The sequence below is a fragment of the Nomascus leucogenys genome, chromosome 1a (genome assembly GCF_006542625.1).
Source record: "Nomascus leucogenys isolate Asia chromosome 1a, Asia_NLE_v1, whole genome shotgun sequence".
NCBI lineage: Eukaryota > Metazoa > Chordata > Mammalia > Primates > Hylobatidae > Nomascus > Nomascus leucogenys.
The window spans coordinates 87,486,042-87,504,049 of record NC_044381.1 but is presented as its reverse complement, the minus strand read 5'-3'; the positions used below and the strand labels follow the sequence as shown (position 1 = coordinate 87,504,049).

Sequence of the window (18,008 nt, the reverse complement as noted above, 5' to 3'; positions counted from 1 at the left end):
ACTTATTTCTCTCTTTTGGTTACCAAATAAAACCAAGAAGTTGGGTGGGACAAATATTATTATCACCCCTACCCCTTTTCAGATTTTGAAGCAGAACATCAGAAAATTTAAGTAATTTTCCCACATTGATAAATGTCAGTAGAAAGGTAAGCATCACCCCTGGACACTCTGAGGCAGGCACATCACATACATTTCCCATAAGTCATCTCTGTGCACAAGGAACACAACAAGGACTAAAGGGAGGGAAGGATGTAGCTTTATTTGCTGCTTAAAACAATGAACAATAGATAGAAACACGTTAAGAATAACCTGCACTTAATGACAATGTTTGTGGTACTAATGTAAGGGAAGATCTTTGCAGCTTTCTGGAAATGGTCAGAAATGTGCTCAGTTTCAGGGATGTACTAACGTTTCTACTGCCAAGAGACTAAAGTGTACTAATGCATGGAATATTAAGTTAGAGACATTTTCTTAACCTGATGAATGAGCCTTAGTTTCTTTGGGACCAGAACATTGTCGTAGATACATAAGAAGCCCAACAGTAAACAGGAAAATCAAAACAGACAAAGAAGGAATCACAATCAGTGGCAAAAAAACTCTTCTCTTTGCAGATGCTGGGCCACTGTCAACACTGCCCCCATAGCCTCTGTGCAGGCAGTAGGGCGGGGACCACCCATAGCCACAGTGGCAGTGATGTTTGTTATTGCAGATACCCTTCATATTGCAGGTCTCAGGAAGGCAGACATGTGACAAGACAGACAGACTGACACACTTCTTGTGGATGCAGATCTTTCCTGGGCCACACACAGTACCGTCTTTCACTTCACCAATGTCAGATATGTTCATCCTTAAATGATAGTCAATACCCCAGCAGGTGACACCATTGACATGAGTGTGCTGCAAAGTAAAATGATCTTGGAGAAGAGGAATGTCTCTCACATTCTCACATTGAACTCTCCCACAAAAGACATCAGAGATATGACATTTTAGATATGTTGTGCCATTTATACCACAGTGACCAAAACGGTTTCCCTGAGAGTTGATTTCTTTATAGCAATTCTGAGATGCACTTTTTGCATCTTTACCAAAAATCTCCCTGCAGTGCTGGTCATGGTTATTACACCTCTTTTGATAGCAGTAGGCACTGTCACTACAGGGGATCCCGTCCTGCACATATCTGTCTTCTGGACACTGATGAGATGTTCCATTGCACCATTCTGGAAGGTCACATTCATTGACCTCTTGTCTACAGAGTTCCCCTGATGGCATGAACTTGCAGTCTTTGCAACAAAGCCCAAAAGCACAGGCAGCCCCAGGCCTTAGAGTGCAGTTCAACAGACAACAGGCGTCTTGTTCACACTGCTGTATGGATCCACAGTCACACTGCTCTTCTCTTTCAACCACACCATTCCCACAGCGCTTTAGCATAAAGATTTCCCCCAATCTTGGAGGATTATGCAGACATGATCCCTGGTTTAAGGTGGTCTTCATAAAATCAGCATAACTGCAATTGGTGAATTTCTCTGCTGGCACTCTAAAAGTATTCATGATGCAACCTCTTTCCCCACAAAAACAGAATTCTTCATCATGCTGCATACCCAACGTATGACCTAACTCATGGGCCACAGTGTTGGCAAAAAGAGACCAGGGATCTCCTTGAAAATTATCAACTCCACAATCAATAGGTGGACGACATATTCCTGCAACGTAGGCTAGACCAAGTATACTTATAAGTGAATTTTTTATGAACATATGTGCAGCATCATGCTGTAGCTGGGAAAGACTGATTTGTTTCCATTGAGAGAAATCGTTCAGGACCTGTTCTATGCTTGTCATTGGGAAAACATTTCCTTGATTCCAAATTTCAATTCCAATCAAAATTATGTAAGTACCTAACTGCTGATACATGGAATCCACTATGTTGACAACAAGAAATACATCCTCTTGCACCTTTGAGATGTTGCTTTGAGAGTAAATGAAGAAATCATGGTTCACCACAACAACTAGCTCCAGAAACCATGTATGGGTCCACCAGTCACCAGCAGATTTTGGTTCCAGAGCTGAGTTCTCAGCCTCTTCAAATTCCAACTGTTGGTGTGCTACTTCCTTCTCTGTTAAGCCACATCTCATAGCTGGGAATTGTGTCTCATTATTGTTTATCTTATAAACCAGGTGTTCAAATGTGGCAGAGTGCCTGATGGGTTCAATTTCATAAGTGAGGCCATTTATTTTTAATACTCCTCGAAAGCCCCCAAAACAAGCACTGAACACAACCAGAGACTCAGGGGCCCCCTCCACGTAACCATGATAGTAACAGTCATCTGGGATGAAGAGCTGATCCTCCAGGAGGGCACGCTCATCTGTGTAGGTGAACACTGGGAGGTGTCTAGAAACCAAGAGCTTCTTGACCCTCATATGAACAACGTGTTTCTGGCCCCCAAACCGCAGACTATAGGAGAGCCATCCGGGAGCCTTTGCACTTCTGCCCCTGCTGATCACCTTCAAGGGGATCACCACTTCTGAAGAAGTGAAATGCTGCGAGGGTCCAGCCTGACAGTAGCCAGAAATAGACAAAAATACCCCAAGCCAGAGCAGCAGAAGAGTGACCCTGATGTACACTAGGGTCCCATCCACTGCCATTATGAAGCTGTCGTTATGGAGCCATCTGTCCAGAGCAGAAGAGGACAAGGTGTGAGGCACTGCTGGTCTGGTTCCTCCCTCTAAGCTGCTCAGGATGCAGGGCTGACCCTATGGATCTGTGTCCTGGCAGAGTTAGATCAGAACTGCAGTGCTGGAAGTAAAAATAAAAAGATGGGTTGGAAAGGTGATAAGTAAGGAATCAGGAGAGAAAAAGAATGGAGTAGTGAAATACTGGTTGATGAATCAAGAAAATGCTTTGGATTTGCTTTTAGTAAATGAGGGTGGGGAGTTAGGGGGTATAGAGGAGACAACATTGGCCATGTGGTGATAATAGTTGAAGTTGGAAGATGGGTACTTAAATAGTTATCTCAGTCTTTACAGGCAGTATGAAAATGTCCATAATAAAAAGTAAAAGCAAAAGTAAAGAAACTTAAGAGTAGGGTGGCTCTATATCTCAATTTGTCCAAGATAGTATTAGTTTATGCCTGTTGCCCTTGCAATAACTATTGATAGTGTCTTCTTTGACTCTCAAAACTGGAGACATCAAAAATAATCACAATTCTGTGTCAAGTTGCATCAGTCTTATGATTTACTTTAGTTTCTTTATCTCAAAGTTATTTACTATTCCTCATTGTATTCATTTTTATTCATAAGTTCATTAGACTGAAAGATTCTTGACTGCAGGGTTTATGATTTTCATTCATTTTAGTATCCTCTGCAATGCCTCATATAGCTCTATGTACAATGAAAAATGGAAAAATGGAGGAAGGATTGAAAAATGTCTTGGATTATAAGTGAATGCTACTAAAATGTATTCATATTGTAGTATAATTTTTAGAAAAGAAAAAAATTCATAAAACACTGACATCATTTAAGGGTATGGAAAGAATAATGTTGTTCTCACCAGTTAGCTACAGGAGAAACCCAAAGACAAAAGGAAAAGCTTTCAGAAGAGAAAATGAGAATCTGTGCAGTTTAAAGGTCTTCAGAAAAGGAACTCTAGTCTTATTAGGGCAAAATCATTGGAGAGTCTGGTATTTTAGGATTGCCAGGGAAGAGTCCCAATGTTTGCTCAAATATATTTACCAACAGTGTTTGAAAGTGGGGAATTTCTGCACCTGTCATACAGTCTGGCTGGCAACACTCATCCATTTCTTTTTCTATTTATTAAACAAGGCTTTATGTGTTTGGAGCATACAAAGTGCAGGACATTGTGCTAGATATTAGAGAAAGAAAATCAAAATACAGAGCATTAAAGAAATTATCAATTTAGTGCAGAAACTTGTGGCAGGAGCAAGAATAAGCTTTAGGAGGCCTATAATATTGTATTCAATATTTTATGTATTTCATGACTTTTTTTGCTGAGGAGAGTGTCCATGTATTTCATCATAGTCTCAAATGACTGTCAAAAGTGAGGCTAATAAGCACTGAGCATGTGTAGAAACAAACAAAAAACAGATAATTATAATATGATCAAAACCAGATAACAAAGTTTATGCTTCAGGGATCTTCATTGTACAGACCTCTATAAAGACCCTGTAAGGGGCTCAGCAACGGACTTTATGAAAGTCATATAATTATGAGTAATCAAAATTAGTCACTATACAAGAAAAATCTCAAACACCCTGAAATATTACATCGCATACATAAAAGACTTAACAGAGGTTTTCTAAAATTTGACAATAGTAAATTTAATTACTTATCTCATTACCAATAACAAGCTGTGAAGCTGAATTTTCTTTTCTAAACTATTAATAATACAAAATGAATTTTTATTAAACATACTAGGGAAAGGCAAATGCCTTTCAGTTCTTGCCATAGAAATTATAACAAAATAATTCTCTTAAGGGAGGTAATTAAATAAGAAGCAATTTAAAAACTGTAGGGAAAAGGTATCATAAAAGTGAGTCAGGAAGTTGATTAATATAATAACGAGGGGATTAAATTTTGTGATGTTTGTGGTGTTTTCAACCTTTTAATATTTATAATTTGTTGCAGCTTCTTTCTTATGCTAAATAAATCCTCATTTTCATACTTATTTTCTGCAATTGTAACTTGGTATTATTTTTCTTAAAGTGGGCCCCTCATCTTGCATCAGGCCCAAAAACTTAATTTCACCTCTGACTGTGATCAACATATGGATGAAGGTAGGTGCTGTTTCTTATAAGAACAAAAAGGAAAAGCATTTAAATCAAGCTAATCTAAGACTTACACAGAAGATATAAAAATGAACATGCCTGACCCAACACCAATCATCTCCTGGATTTTGAATCCATTTCTAATCAATGCTTTCTTTGTCCTGAGTCAAGTTTCCTTATATTCTCTTCTTATACCTTCCCTTGTGCTTTCTGGAGTCTTCCTTTAAACACAAAAGGGGAGAGAGAGAGAGAGAGAGAGAGAGAAAGAGAGAGAGAGAGAGAACCAACTCCATCCTGAACCTCTTCCCAGAAAGCTCCCTACATCTACTTACCGTATTAAACCTGAGCTTTAATAGAATTTACTGCTTGCCTAAAGCCTTCCTCTTGAGAAACCCCATCCTCAGAAGTCACATGCACCACAAGGTCCAGAGTTCCTGTTCTCCACAGCCCACAACATCAACACCAAATCATGTATCCTCAATATCTGACTACACTATTTTTTAGATGTCTCTTCAACCACCCTTATCACACTTGGACAAAATTCAAAGGCTCTGGCCCCTGACTGATAAAATTACTCTCCACCAAAAATCCTACCCTCAGCTTAAAGTAATATTAGCAAGTATATAGACGACCCATCTGAAAACAAGACAGGGTTTTTTAAAGTATTTTTTAACCTCTTCAATTCATCTTCAGTGTAATTCAGCCCACCCACTCATAGTCATAATGTATACCTTGTCAACACACAAAAAATTTCATATATCCTAAGCAATTTACCAGCAATTTTAGTTCTCCCAGCTCTCCCCCTTACTTCTGCTATAGCTGTTTCTCAAACCCAAAGAAAACCCAAACATTTTTCTTTCATCATCTTCCATTTCTCTTAATGTTCTTGTCTTCCAATCCATTCGAGCTCTGCTACTAGTTTCATCCCTTCAAGCACTGTATGCCAAAATCTTTAACCCTCTAAAGTCCTAAATGTGACAGAGATTGTCAGGGAATGGGGGGTGGGCAGGAACTGCATTAATCTTTCACATACTTTCTCGACTCCTACATCAAAGCTACTAATGCTGCTCTGAAAAAAAAAAAAAAAAAAAAATCCCAAAACCAATGTGTTTGTGAAAGGCTTAAAAAGAGAATATAGAAATCAAAACTGAAATGGCTTGTCCTGGATCCCCAGCCTCAGGAATAGAGATATAAAATCCAGTAGATATTTCAAAACTTCCTATGCCATATTGCTCTTTTCTTTATTCTCCTGGATATTGCATTCGCACCTCCTTAATCTTCTGAGTTTTCCTCATTTATGTATAGTGCCAGCAGCTGAAAATCCATTCTCATTGTCTCTCAATCACAGTAGAGTTAGTTAACCAAGTACCTTTCCTTTCTAATGTAAAGTATTTAAGTTTTTTTTCTTTTCTTGTCCTAGATTGGCTATGTGGATGCTGGAAGATGGGGAAAACTTGTTTCAAGCTGAACATTATCCTTGCCATTAACTTGCCTAAAGAGGCTGGATTCATCTGGGCAGTTTTCACTGCTCCAAGTTAGGCACCTTATTCCACAAGGTGCAAGTAGCATGGAAGAGAAAAGCAAAGTTCATAGACACAACTTCCAAGAGCAAAGATCTCTGAATTAGGATGAAATTCTAACTGCCAGATTTGCTCTCTGTACCTCTCTTGATATGTTTTCTACTTACTATGGAGTGACAGTTGTTGTGGATGGGAGGATTGAAAATGGGAAGAACTAATCAAAGATATAATGTCGTGGAAAGGACTGAGAAGCTACACAAATCTGTGTCATATTATTCTTTTTCTTGGAGCTCAGCATGAGAGCAGGCAATAACAGGAGAATAACTTCAAAAAAATCTTTAACCCAGACTCATTGTCTTCATTCCTAGGACTTACAGAGACCAAAGCTCCTGAAGTACCATCATTCTGCCATGGATACTGTGAAGTGGTACCACCATAAATCCACGTCCTCTAACGTCAGTGGACTGTCAAGTGAGCCAACAGCCCTCTTCTGCATGTTTGATAAACTCTTCCTTTCCCCACAGCTATTTCAAATTCATCAAGACCCCTCTCTACCCATCTTCCCTCTTATTCCAATGCTCTGATGCACTGTTTTCCTATCTGTCTGTCACTAATATCTGTCCCATTAGAGTCATGGAAGTAATTCAGCTGGCTATAGCCTGCAGTTTTATTCCTTATGGAAATAGAACAGAAATATCAGAAGGCATCCCTGGAAGATCCTTAGCAACTCTTGCACACACAGTGCCAAATATTTGGGGTGTAAGTGCGTGTAAGGCCACAATGTCACAATATAAAATGGATTTCTTCCTCTGGAATATGATATATGTACACACACACACACACACACACACACACACACATATGCCAAATTCAAAGACAAAATGGCTTCTGGGCCTTTCACCATCCAAATCCGCCTATATCTACCTCTTCTCTACCTTACTACCTCTCTAGTCTCATTAGCCCCTCATGGTTCCAGATCATCTCTCCCACCTACTTGAGGACTGTTTCTATCGATTTTCCCTACTCTCAACTGCATCTTCATCTTCTACTACTTTATCTATTCCTTACTGGCAATTGGGGTGACTACCTCATCCTGATTTTCCCAGGACTGTCCTGGTTTTAAAACTAAAAGTCCTGTACCCAGCAGTCCCCTCAGTCTCAACCAAACTGGAATGGTTGGTCACCCTACCTACACCCATGCTCAAGTCACTCATATCTTTAAAAATGAAAACACACCGGGCGCGGTGGCTCACGCCTGTAATCCCAGCACTTTAGGAGGCCGAGGCAGGTGGATCACGAGGTCAGGAGATTGAGACCATCCTGGCCAACATGGTGAAACCCCATTTCTACTAAAAATACAAAAAAATCAACCGGGTGTGGTGGTGGGCACCTGCAGTCCCACCTACTCAGGAGGCTGAGGCAGGAGCATGGTGTGAACCGAGGAGGCAGAGCTTGCAGTGAGCCGAGATCGCGCCACTGCACTCCAGCCTGGGAGACAGAGCGAGACTCCATCTCAAAACAAACAAACAAACAAACAAAATGAAAAAACAAAAATTAAGAGACTTCACATTATCCAGTGGACTACTCTGGATACCAAATTATGCATAGAATCAAACTTTATGAATGACTTACCATCAGAAGAAACAGTAGTTTCCATGGCCATTTCTGTTTAGATGGTTTATACCATGCTTTGCCAATGGTTTGTAGCTGAGGCCACAGAACAAAGGGAAACATAAGCCCTCTCCCTTTTGTCTCTCAGGTGACTAAATTCTAGATTTAGCTACTTAGCAACAAGGAACTTTCAATTCTACAGAAATAATAATAGGCTCTGAAGAATATCTTGCTCTCATCCTGCTATTTCTATACTCATTTCTAAATTTAATACAATTGGAATTGGGTTGTCTACTCACCTCCAGTCTATGTCCCCTGACAGCACAGATTCGTAATTTTGCTGGTGCCATTGCATTGGTCTAGACTGTCTAATCACTTTTCCCATTGAATTGAATTATAGTAACTTTCTAGGGCAAGATCAAATTCCACTTCCATTATCAAATCTTTCCTAAATAATCCAGAAAACATTAACATCCTGTAACTCTCTTTATAACTTTAACATGCAATACATTTTTGTGTGACAAAATTTATATCCTTGCTATTTTCTGTTTCATACGTGAGTTTTAAAAATTGCATCTCCTATTAGACTATAATGTTTTGGAGAAAAATATGCTCAAAATGGTTGGTGGAGAATTTATGGTATCGTGTTTGGTAAAATACATAATCAATAAGGTGAGTTCAATTTATAAAAACTACATAGGACAAAGACTAATTTAATAAAATATTAACCCTAACTTTGGGAGTTTCTGTTTTAGATTTTTGTCAGCTCCCAATTTACCTGGTAGAATCAGAGCCTCATGAGATAACCATCAATTAGAAGCAGTTTTAATTACAGTCCCCTTCCATTTCCTGCCAGGAAAAGATTCTACTATTTATGCTGGTTTCTTTAGAAATCTGACAAGGTTCCTTTTTATAAACTGTTTTTTTATACATGCAAAACTGGAGACACCTCTGCCTTAGGAGGGGTAGATACAAAGAGGTTTGTCTTCCGCTGGACCCAGTGGATAACAACTACTTCTATACCAGACATCATCTACAATGAAGTACACATAGCCCAAAAAAATTAGAGTAGAGGAAACCACATACATTCAATCATGGAAAAAGCTTAGTAGCAAGCCAGTAGCACTAGTAAGCAGAGCGAAGAAACTCTATGCAGGGAGAAAGATAATTGAGGAAGAATAGAATGCCTGCTTCAGGCAGAACAAATAGTAACCTGCAACATCCATAGGTGGGAAAAGAATGAAAGCTTCCAAAAGCAGCTTAGCTTGATCTCTCTAGCTGTAAGAAGGAGTAACATTTATTTCTTCTTCTTTTTCTTTCTTTTTTTTTTTTTTTTTTTTTTGACAGGGTCTCACTCTGTCACCCAGGCTGGAGTGCAGCTGTTTTTTGTTTGTTTGTATCTTTTATAGAGATAGGGTTTCTCCATGTTGGTCAGGTTGGTCTCAAACTCCTGGGCTCAAGTGATCTGGCCTCCCAAATTGCTAGGATTACAGGCACCCAGACAACATTTATTTCTTTGTAGAATCAGCACTAAGAACTTCTGGTTCCAGAAAAGACAGAGTAGACACATTTCTTCCTATTATTCCTAGTAAGTACAGTAAGTCCTCAATGTCACGAATAGGTTCTTGGAAACTGCAACTTTAGGTGAAACAATGTACAGTAGGTCCTGAAATAACATTGTTTTGTCCAATGTGTTTCATTGTAACACTGATGAGACAAATAAAAATTTGTTTTGTTGTATGTTACTTTGCACTGTTAAAGTCACAGTTTCTGAGAACCTATTGCTGATGCGAGGACTTACTGTGCAAATAAAAACACTGTATTTTAAATAGAAAACAAACATAACAAGGTTAGGAAAGGTAGAGGAAATCATGCAGAGAAGCTACCTACCCTGGGATCTAAGGAATAACATGGTGGTGAATCCCTGAGTTTTCTTTTAACCTCAAGCAATATGGAGAAGCCTATAACATTTTAATGCCAACAGACATAGAACAAAAAAACTCAAGAAGTTTGCTGTCTCTAGCCAAAGGACTCAGAAATGAGCAGTCTGGCAAGACAGAAAACTTTTAGAAAATAACCATCCTTCTCTACCCAAATGTCATGGGAAAACTTGTATCCCCACATGCACTTCATCAGCAAAAGCCACATGGGGAGCTTAAACTTTCAAATCTTCCCAGCTGTAACGTGGCATCCCCTTCCCCACCCCACTCATTGGGGGGGTGTCAGAAAAGGTCAAGTTCAGTTCTGAGACTTTCCTCCTTGTCATGCAGTAAATGAGGCCCTGATATAGTTTGAATGTTTGTTCCCTCAAAATCTAATGTTAAAATATGATCCCCAATGTTACAAGTGAGGTGTGATAGAAGGTGATTGGCTGGATCCCTCATATATGGCTTGGTGCTGTCCTTGCAGGAATGAGTGAGTTCTTACTCTATGAGTTCATATGGGAGCTGGTTGCCTAGCCAAGCTCTAGGAACAGGGCCACCACCCTTCAGACCCCTGAATGATAGAGCCACCAGCAGCTTGTACCCTTAGCCTAAAAACACTGCAGGCACTCAATACCAATCTGTGAGGGCAGCCACAGGCGCTGCACCCTGCAAAGCCGCAGGGACAGAGCTGCCCAAGGCCTTGGGGAGCCCACCCCTTGCACTAGTGTGGGCTGAATACAGGACATGGAGTCAAGGATTATTTTAAAGCTTTAAGGTTTAATGTCTGCCCTGCTGGGCTTCAGACTTGCATGGGGCCTGTTGCCCCATTTTCTTTTGGCCAATTTATCCCTTTTGGAATGAAAATGTTTGACAAATGCCTGTGCCACCATTTAATCCTACAGGCACATAGGTGGAAGAAACTTGCCTTGAGTATCAGATGAGACTTTGGACTTTGGACTTTGAATTGATGCTAAAATAATTCAGACTTTAGGGGACTACTGAAAAGGGATAATTGTGTTTTGCAATGTGAAAAAAAAAAACATGAAATTTGGGGGCCTGGGAAAAAATGATATAGTTTGGATGTTTTTACCCTCCAAGTCTCATGTTAAAATATAATCCCCAATGTTAGAGGTGGCGCCTAGTGGGACATGTTTGGGGCATGGGGGTGAGTCCTTCATGAATAGATTGGTGTTGTCCTCATGGTAATGAGTGAGTTATTCCTCTGTGAGTTCATGTGAGATCTGGTTGTTTAAAAGAGCCTGGCACCTCCTCCCACTCTCACTTGTTTCCTCTCTCACCATGTGACACACTGGCTCCCCTTTGCCCTTTGCTTTCAGTCATGATTGTAAGCCTCCTGAGGACCTCTCCAGGAGCAGATACAAGCACTAGGCTTCTTGTACAGCCTGCAGAACCATGAGCCAAATAAGCCACTTTTCTTTATAAATTACAAGGAAATGAGTATCTGGTCTTGTTTCATCTGATCTCTCATGGCTAGGATGGTTTATTTCTGGATGTGTAGGTTGCAATAGCTCATTTTTAGCAGGTTGTAAAGGCTCATGTCCTGTGAAGAGAAAATAGCGGTGTGATGGTTAATACTGAGTGCGAACTTGATTGGATTGAAGGATACAAAGAATTGATCCTGGGTGTGTTTGTGAGGGTTTTGCCAAAGGAGATTGATATTTGACTCAGTGGGCTGGGAAAGGCAGACTTGGTGGGCACAATCTAATTAGCTGCCAGCACAGCTAGAATATAAGCAGGCAGAAAAATGTGAAAAGAGAGACTGGCCTAGCCTCCATCCTCCCGTGCTGGATGCTTCCTGCCCTTGAATATCAGACTCCAGGTTCTTTAGTTCTACAACTTGGACTGGCTCTCTTTGCCCCTCAGCCTGCTGATGACCTTTTGTGATCATGTGAGTTAATGAAGCAGAAAATGTAAAAAGAAAAATAAGGGAAAAACAAGTTTTCCTGTACTTGGCTGACTCATTGCAAGGCCAGCAATAGGCAGAGCCCTAGTGAGGCCTTGATAATACTATCTGAAAAGCCAGAGCCCAAAGGAATGAGCTCCAGAGACTCTCCCACCACCTCCCCGACCCAGAGCAAGGATAAGAAAAACGAGTTCTTCTTATCAGTTTCCCCCTTTGAAATTCTTTCCCTATACCATTATCCTTTGATGTCTTCCCACAACTACTTTTGTAACTATTTCTACAAGTTTGCAAGGATTTGTAAGTTCCTGTTTTCCAGCTGTGCAGTATGGCAGGTCACAAGACATGCCTGAGTTGTAAAACCTGTCACTGTTTGATAAACTGCCTTTGTTCTGCTTCTGTAAGCTTGCTTACCCACCTTACGGGTTTCGCACCCTTTCCAGATGTATGTATAAAAGTCAAGCCCTGTCTTTGTTTGGTGCTCAGCCTTTGGATATGAATCCGCTGAGTCGGTGGCCACCTAATAAAATCCTCCTCTTCCACCCATTGGTCTCTCTGGTCTCCCGATTCCTGCAACATTTTGGTGAGCCAGCCAGGGGCGGAGACGACAGGTTTGCTCTCTCCTTTGCCTGTGGGTCTGGGCCCCTGGGCTGGGGGAGACCTGTGACCTCACGTGCCACTGGAGGAACTCAAACCCAGAGAAGGAAGCAGCTCTCCCATGACTTAGTGCCCCTCCCTGACATGGTGTTAATCCTTACCATCCCGCAGGCTGAGGAATGGAGACTATACACAAAAAAGACACAGGCACCAGACCTGCCTCATATGCTGGGGATCGAGGAATTGTTTGGGTTACTTACTAAAATTCCTGGAGTATGGGCTGAAGATAACCCTCTGGGATGGCTGTAAATTAGGCACTGGTAGTAGCAGAATTAAAACCAGGAGCAACTCTGGTTCGGGTTCACCAGTACCCACTCCCCTGAGAAGCCATTTGGGGCATTTACAACCACTTAAGTGGCTCTATGATCCTGGAATCTTAGTCCAATACCAGTCACCCTGGAACACTCCACTTACCAGTACAAAAACCAGTGTCTGGTGAATATAGGCTGGTGCAAGATTTACGTGCTGTAAACCAGGCTACAGTGACCATCCCTCCAGTGGTACCAAACCCGCATACTTTAATGGGACTAATTCCAGCAAGTGCTACTTGGTTTACTTGCCTAGACTTAAAAGATGCCTTTTTCTGCCTTTGCCTAGCACCAAGTAGTCAGCCCCTCTTTGCATTTCAATGGGATGATTCAGTCACAGGCACAGGGGAGCAACTCACTTGGACTAGGCTCCCACAAGGATTCAAAAACTCTCCCACAATTTTTGAGGAAGGACTGGCCTCAGACCTCAAGGCCTACACCCTGCCAAATAATAACTGTGCCTTGCTCCAATATGTAGACGATCTCCTTTTAGCAGCCCCAACCCATGAGGACTGTTACCAAGGAACCCAAGACCTCCTGCACCACCTATGGAAAGCTGGTTATAAAGTATCCAGAAAGAAAGCCTAAATTTGCCAGGAAGGGGTTAAATATTTAGGCTTCATAGTGAGTCAAGGGGAATACCAGCTCAGCAATGAACAAAGCAGGCTGTTTGTGCACTCCCAACTCCAACAACTTGGCACCAAATAAGGGAATTCTTGGGGGCAGCAGGGTTCTGCCATATCTGGATCCCAAATTTCTCACTAATGGCCAAGCCCTTGTATGAAGCCACAAAGTTGGGGGGAAAGGAAGCCCTCCTCTGGGAGGCTGACCAGGAGAAGGCGTTTAAACAAATTAAAGAAGTCTTAACCCAGGTCACAGCCTTAGGACTGCCAGATATAACTAAGCCTTTCTTTCTATATGTCCATGAATAAAAGAGAATAGCTATAGGGGTCCTGACTCAAGTCATGGGATCACGGCATTGCCTGGTGGCACACTTATCCAAACAATTGGACTCTATAGTGCTAGGATGGCCTCCTTGCCTCAGGGCACTAGATGCCACTGCCCTATTGGCACAAGAAGCTGACAAAATTACTCTAGGGCAGCAACTAACCATCCAGGTATCACACTTGGTTATAACATTAATGGATCAGAGACGGCACCATTGGTTATCGAATCCGAGGATGACCCAGTACCAGGGGCTTCTATGTGAAATCCCCACATAATTTTGGAAATAGTAAACACCCTTAACCTGGCTACCCTGCTCCCAATCAAATGGGGAATCCCCCTCCATGACTGTGTGGAAACAGTAGACGAGATGTTCTCAAGCCAGGGAGACCTTACAGACTAACCCCTCAGGGACCCAGATGTTGAATACTTTACAGATAGAAGCAACTTGTATGCTGGAGGGGGTCTGCCAAGCTGAGTATGCAGTAATAACACTGGACTCAGTGATAGAGGCTCAACCTCTGCCTACAGAAACTTCCACTCAGAAGGCAGAGCTAATAGCCCTGACAAGAGCTCTTTTGCTGGCAAAAGACGAAAAAGTCAATGTTTATACAGATTCCAAGTATGCCTTTGCCACATTGGGTGTTCGTGGAGCTATATATAAGGAGAGAGGACTAATAACTGCTGGGGAAAAATAAATACAGTACAAAGAGGAAGTTTTACAGCTCTTAGATGCTGTATGGGCCCCAAAGAAGTAGCTGTTATGCACTGTATGGGGGCACCAGAGGTCCAGGACACTAGAGGCCAAAGGAAACAGAAAGGCAGACAGGGAAGCAAAACAGGCTGCAATGACTACTTCGCATCCTAGAGAGGAAGCCCTGGCTATGCCTGTCCTCCCAGAACCTCCCCTCCTGGAGGTCTCAAGTTACTCTCCAAATGAGAAGGCCTGGTTTGCCCAAGAATCCGGAAAATATATTGAGGGAGGATGGTGGAAATTCTCTGATGGGAGACTAGCCATTCCTGAAATGGTGGCTCCCAAATTTGTAAGACAATTCCATCAAGGAACTCACATGGGGAAAACAGCACTAGAAATGTTACTGGGACGCCATTTCTATGTGCTGTGGCTCACTGCCATCACCCAAGCTGTTTGTGAATAATGTCTAACTTGTGCCCAGAACAACCCATGACAGGGGCCCACTCGGCCCCCAGGGATTCAGGAAATGGGAGCCACATGCTGAAAACCTGCTTATGGACTTCACTGAGCTGCCCCGAGCAGGGGACTATCGGTACATATTAGTACTCATCTGCACCTTTTCAGGATGGATTGAGGCTTTCCCCACCAGAATAGAGAAAACATGAGAAGTGACTAAAGTACTGTTAAGAGACATTATCCCCAGGTTTGGACTGCCCCTAACTCTAGGGTCAAACAATGGACTGGCATTTGTAGCCGCAATAGTTCAAAAACTAACACAGCTGTTAAAAATAAGATGGAAATTACACACAGCCTACTGGCCACAGAGCTCAGGTAAAGTGCAGCATATGAACCAGACACTCAAACAGCCACTGAAGAAATATTGCCAAGAGACCCATCTAAGGTGGGATCAGGTACTACCCATGGTCCTCCTCCGAGTCAGGTGCACCCTCACCAAACAAACTGGGTATTCACCCTATGAAATCTTGTTCGGCCGGCCACCCCCAATCATAGGTCAAATTAAGGGTGATCTCCAGGAGCTAGGGGAATTAACCTTAAGAAAGCAAATGCAGGGCTTAGGGATAGCCATGCAAGATGTCCATGGCTGGGTATGGGAAAGAATGCCCATAAGCCTGGCAGACCCAGCACACCCCTTTAAACCCAGGGACTCTGTTTGGGTCAAGAAATTGAATCCAACCACTTTGGGAGCCCTATGGGATGGGCCCCATACTGTAATCTTATCCACTCCCACTGCTGTTAGAGTTGCAGGAATTGTGCCTTGGATCCACCCCAGTTGGCAGAAACCAGCAGTCCAAGACAAGTGGACCAGCCAACAGTACCCAGACCATCCCACCCGGCTAATCCTATGATGGGACCGCATTGCCATTAAGGATGGTGACAGCCTTGCTCTGGTCACTCCAGAAGCTGACCAGTCTATGCATGGCTGAAGCTTGAGGAGACAACAGCCATGCTGTAGTTACCCTGGAAGCTGACTAGTCCATGCACGGCTGAAGCTTAAGTTGTCATCAGGGAAGTAAATGTGGCTAGAGATCTTAAGCCTAGTAATTTTCCTTATAATATTAATTATTTTACTGTTGTTCTGTCGCTTTGCTCAACCTCCTCCACTGGGTAAAAACCTCTTTTGTCCTTGCTGGGTATAAAGATGCTGCTCTTTATTTTGTTCCTACTCCTCCCCATCAGGGCACTCCATTTACCTGTGCCAGGGGATGGGCCCATAGAAGGGTGCCCCCACTGTACTCACACCACATGATTGGGGAGCACAGTAACTAGAACCCTGTTATATCACACTTACTGTGAATGTACAGGGACTCACCAAGGAACTTGTATTCACAATCAGATGACCTACTTAGTCTGTGATCCGGGAAATGACCAGCCTTATGTATGTTACTATGCTAAGTCCTCACCTTATGAGTCCATCTGGTTTGAGGTCTATGTCGGGCTAAAAGAAGGGAACCTTCTAACCCTAACCAAAAAGGTCCCTCCCTCCTACAGGGGGCCTATTTCCTTGTATTTTGATGCCTGCCAAGCTGCATACATCAGCTACTCTTATCCTGTAGTTTCTTGTGACGGCCTATCATGGGAAAGATACTATAGTAACTGTCACAAGTATATATGCGCACCAAGGAGAGGAAGCTTTCAAGAGAAGACCCCTCTTTGCTCCCGAGGTCTCTGGAAGCAGACTGTCAGGCCAGCACGATGTGGTCCACTGACCCTGTAGAAAGTCAAGGACAACCACGGGAGACAGTCAGGCTTATCAAAATGCCAGCAAAACCATATTGTAAGACGAGAACCTGCAATCCTTTAAATTTTACCATCCTGGAGCCAAATCTGCCCATATGGACTACAGGTTACCCCACGACATTATGGATCAGTGGTCAGGGAACTGACCCAGGAGTCTATTTATATATTAGAAAGAAAACTTGAACCCATTCAACCCAACAATTCTGAGTTTTTGAGTCATTCTATGAGCACATCCACCAGGAGTTGCCTGAACCTTCTACCTTGGCTAGACACCTCTTTGCCCAACTAGCTGAAAATATAGCTAGCAGCTTGCACAGCTCCTGCCCCAAGATAACTTTACTCTGAATGTCCCCTCCCCCAAACCAACGCTCACAAGCTCAAGCGTCTGGCTCTTAAAAACTTCTATTGTTGGGAGACTCTGCATTGCTCACTGGGGAAAAGCCTTTACAGACCCGGTAGGAGAATTAACTTGCCTGGGACAACAATATTACAATGAAACAGTAGAGAAAACTTTATGGTGGGATGGGAAATATAATTCTGCATTGCCCCACCCAAGCCCATCCTGTTTCCCTTCCTTAAATAACTTTTGGTACCAACTTAACGCCCCAAATATCTGGCAGGCACCCTCTGGCCTCTATTGGATCTGTGGACTGCAGGCATATCGGCAGCTGCCAGCTAAATGGACAGGAGCTTGTGTACTAGGAACAATTAGAACGTCCTTCTTCCTAATCCCTCTAAAGCAGGGAGAAGCCTCAGGTACCCTGTTTATGATGAAACTAAAAGGAGAAATAAAAGGGGCATAGCCACAGGGAATTGGAAGGATAATGAATGGCCCCCTGAGAGAATAATCCAACATTATGGCCCAGCCACCTGGGCAGAAGATGGAATGTATGGATACTGCATCCCTTTTACATGCTCAACCACATCATAAGGTTGCAGGCAGTGCTTAAAATCATTACTAATGACACTGCAAGAGCCTTAAATCTGCTGGCCAAGCAAGCCACAAAAATGAGATATGTTATTTATCAAAACAGATTGGCCTTAGACCACCTCCTAGCCCAGGAGGGAGGGGTATGCGGAAAGTTCAATCTAATCGTTGCCTAGAAATCAATGCCAATGGAAAAGTCATTGAAGATATAACTGCAAAAATCCAAAAATTAGCCCATGTTTCAGTCCAGATGTGGAGGAGATGATTTCCAGACTCCCTCTTCAGGGGCTGGTTTTCATTCCTTGGAGGATTTAGGACCTTAGTAGGAATAGTTCTGGCCATATTAGGAGGTTGCTTAATACTCCCTTGTCTCTTACCCCTCCTTGTCAAAAACATCCAATCTGCCATGGATTCTCTTGTAACAAGCCAAACTACTCAGCTAATGGCTCTAACCAAATAGCA

The 18,008-nt window shown here is 42.4% G+C and overlaps 1 protein-coding gene across 1 annotated transcript; it reads right to left on the bottom strand.

Moving 5' to 3' along the window:
• Positions 1 to 234: 234 nt before the first annotated feature.
• On the bottom strand, positions 235 to 8,020 carry LOC100593894 (disintegrin and metalloproteinase domain-containing protein 21). Its single transcript, XM_030815406.1, has 2 exons — positions 7,931 to 8,020; positions 235 to 2,791 (listed from the first exon to the last, which is right to left on the bottom strand). The coding sequence occupies exon 2, from the start codon at positions 2,638 to 2,640 to the stop codon at positions 472 to 474; it is 2,169 nt and encodes a 722-aa protein (XP_030671266.1). The 5' UTR covers positions 2,641 to 2,791; positions 7,931 to 8,020; the 3' UTR covers positions 235 to 471.
• Between the last annotated feature and the right edge of the window lie 9,988 nt (positions 8,021 to 18,008).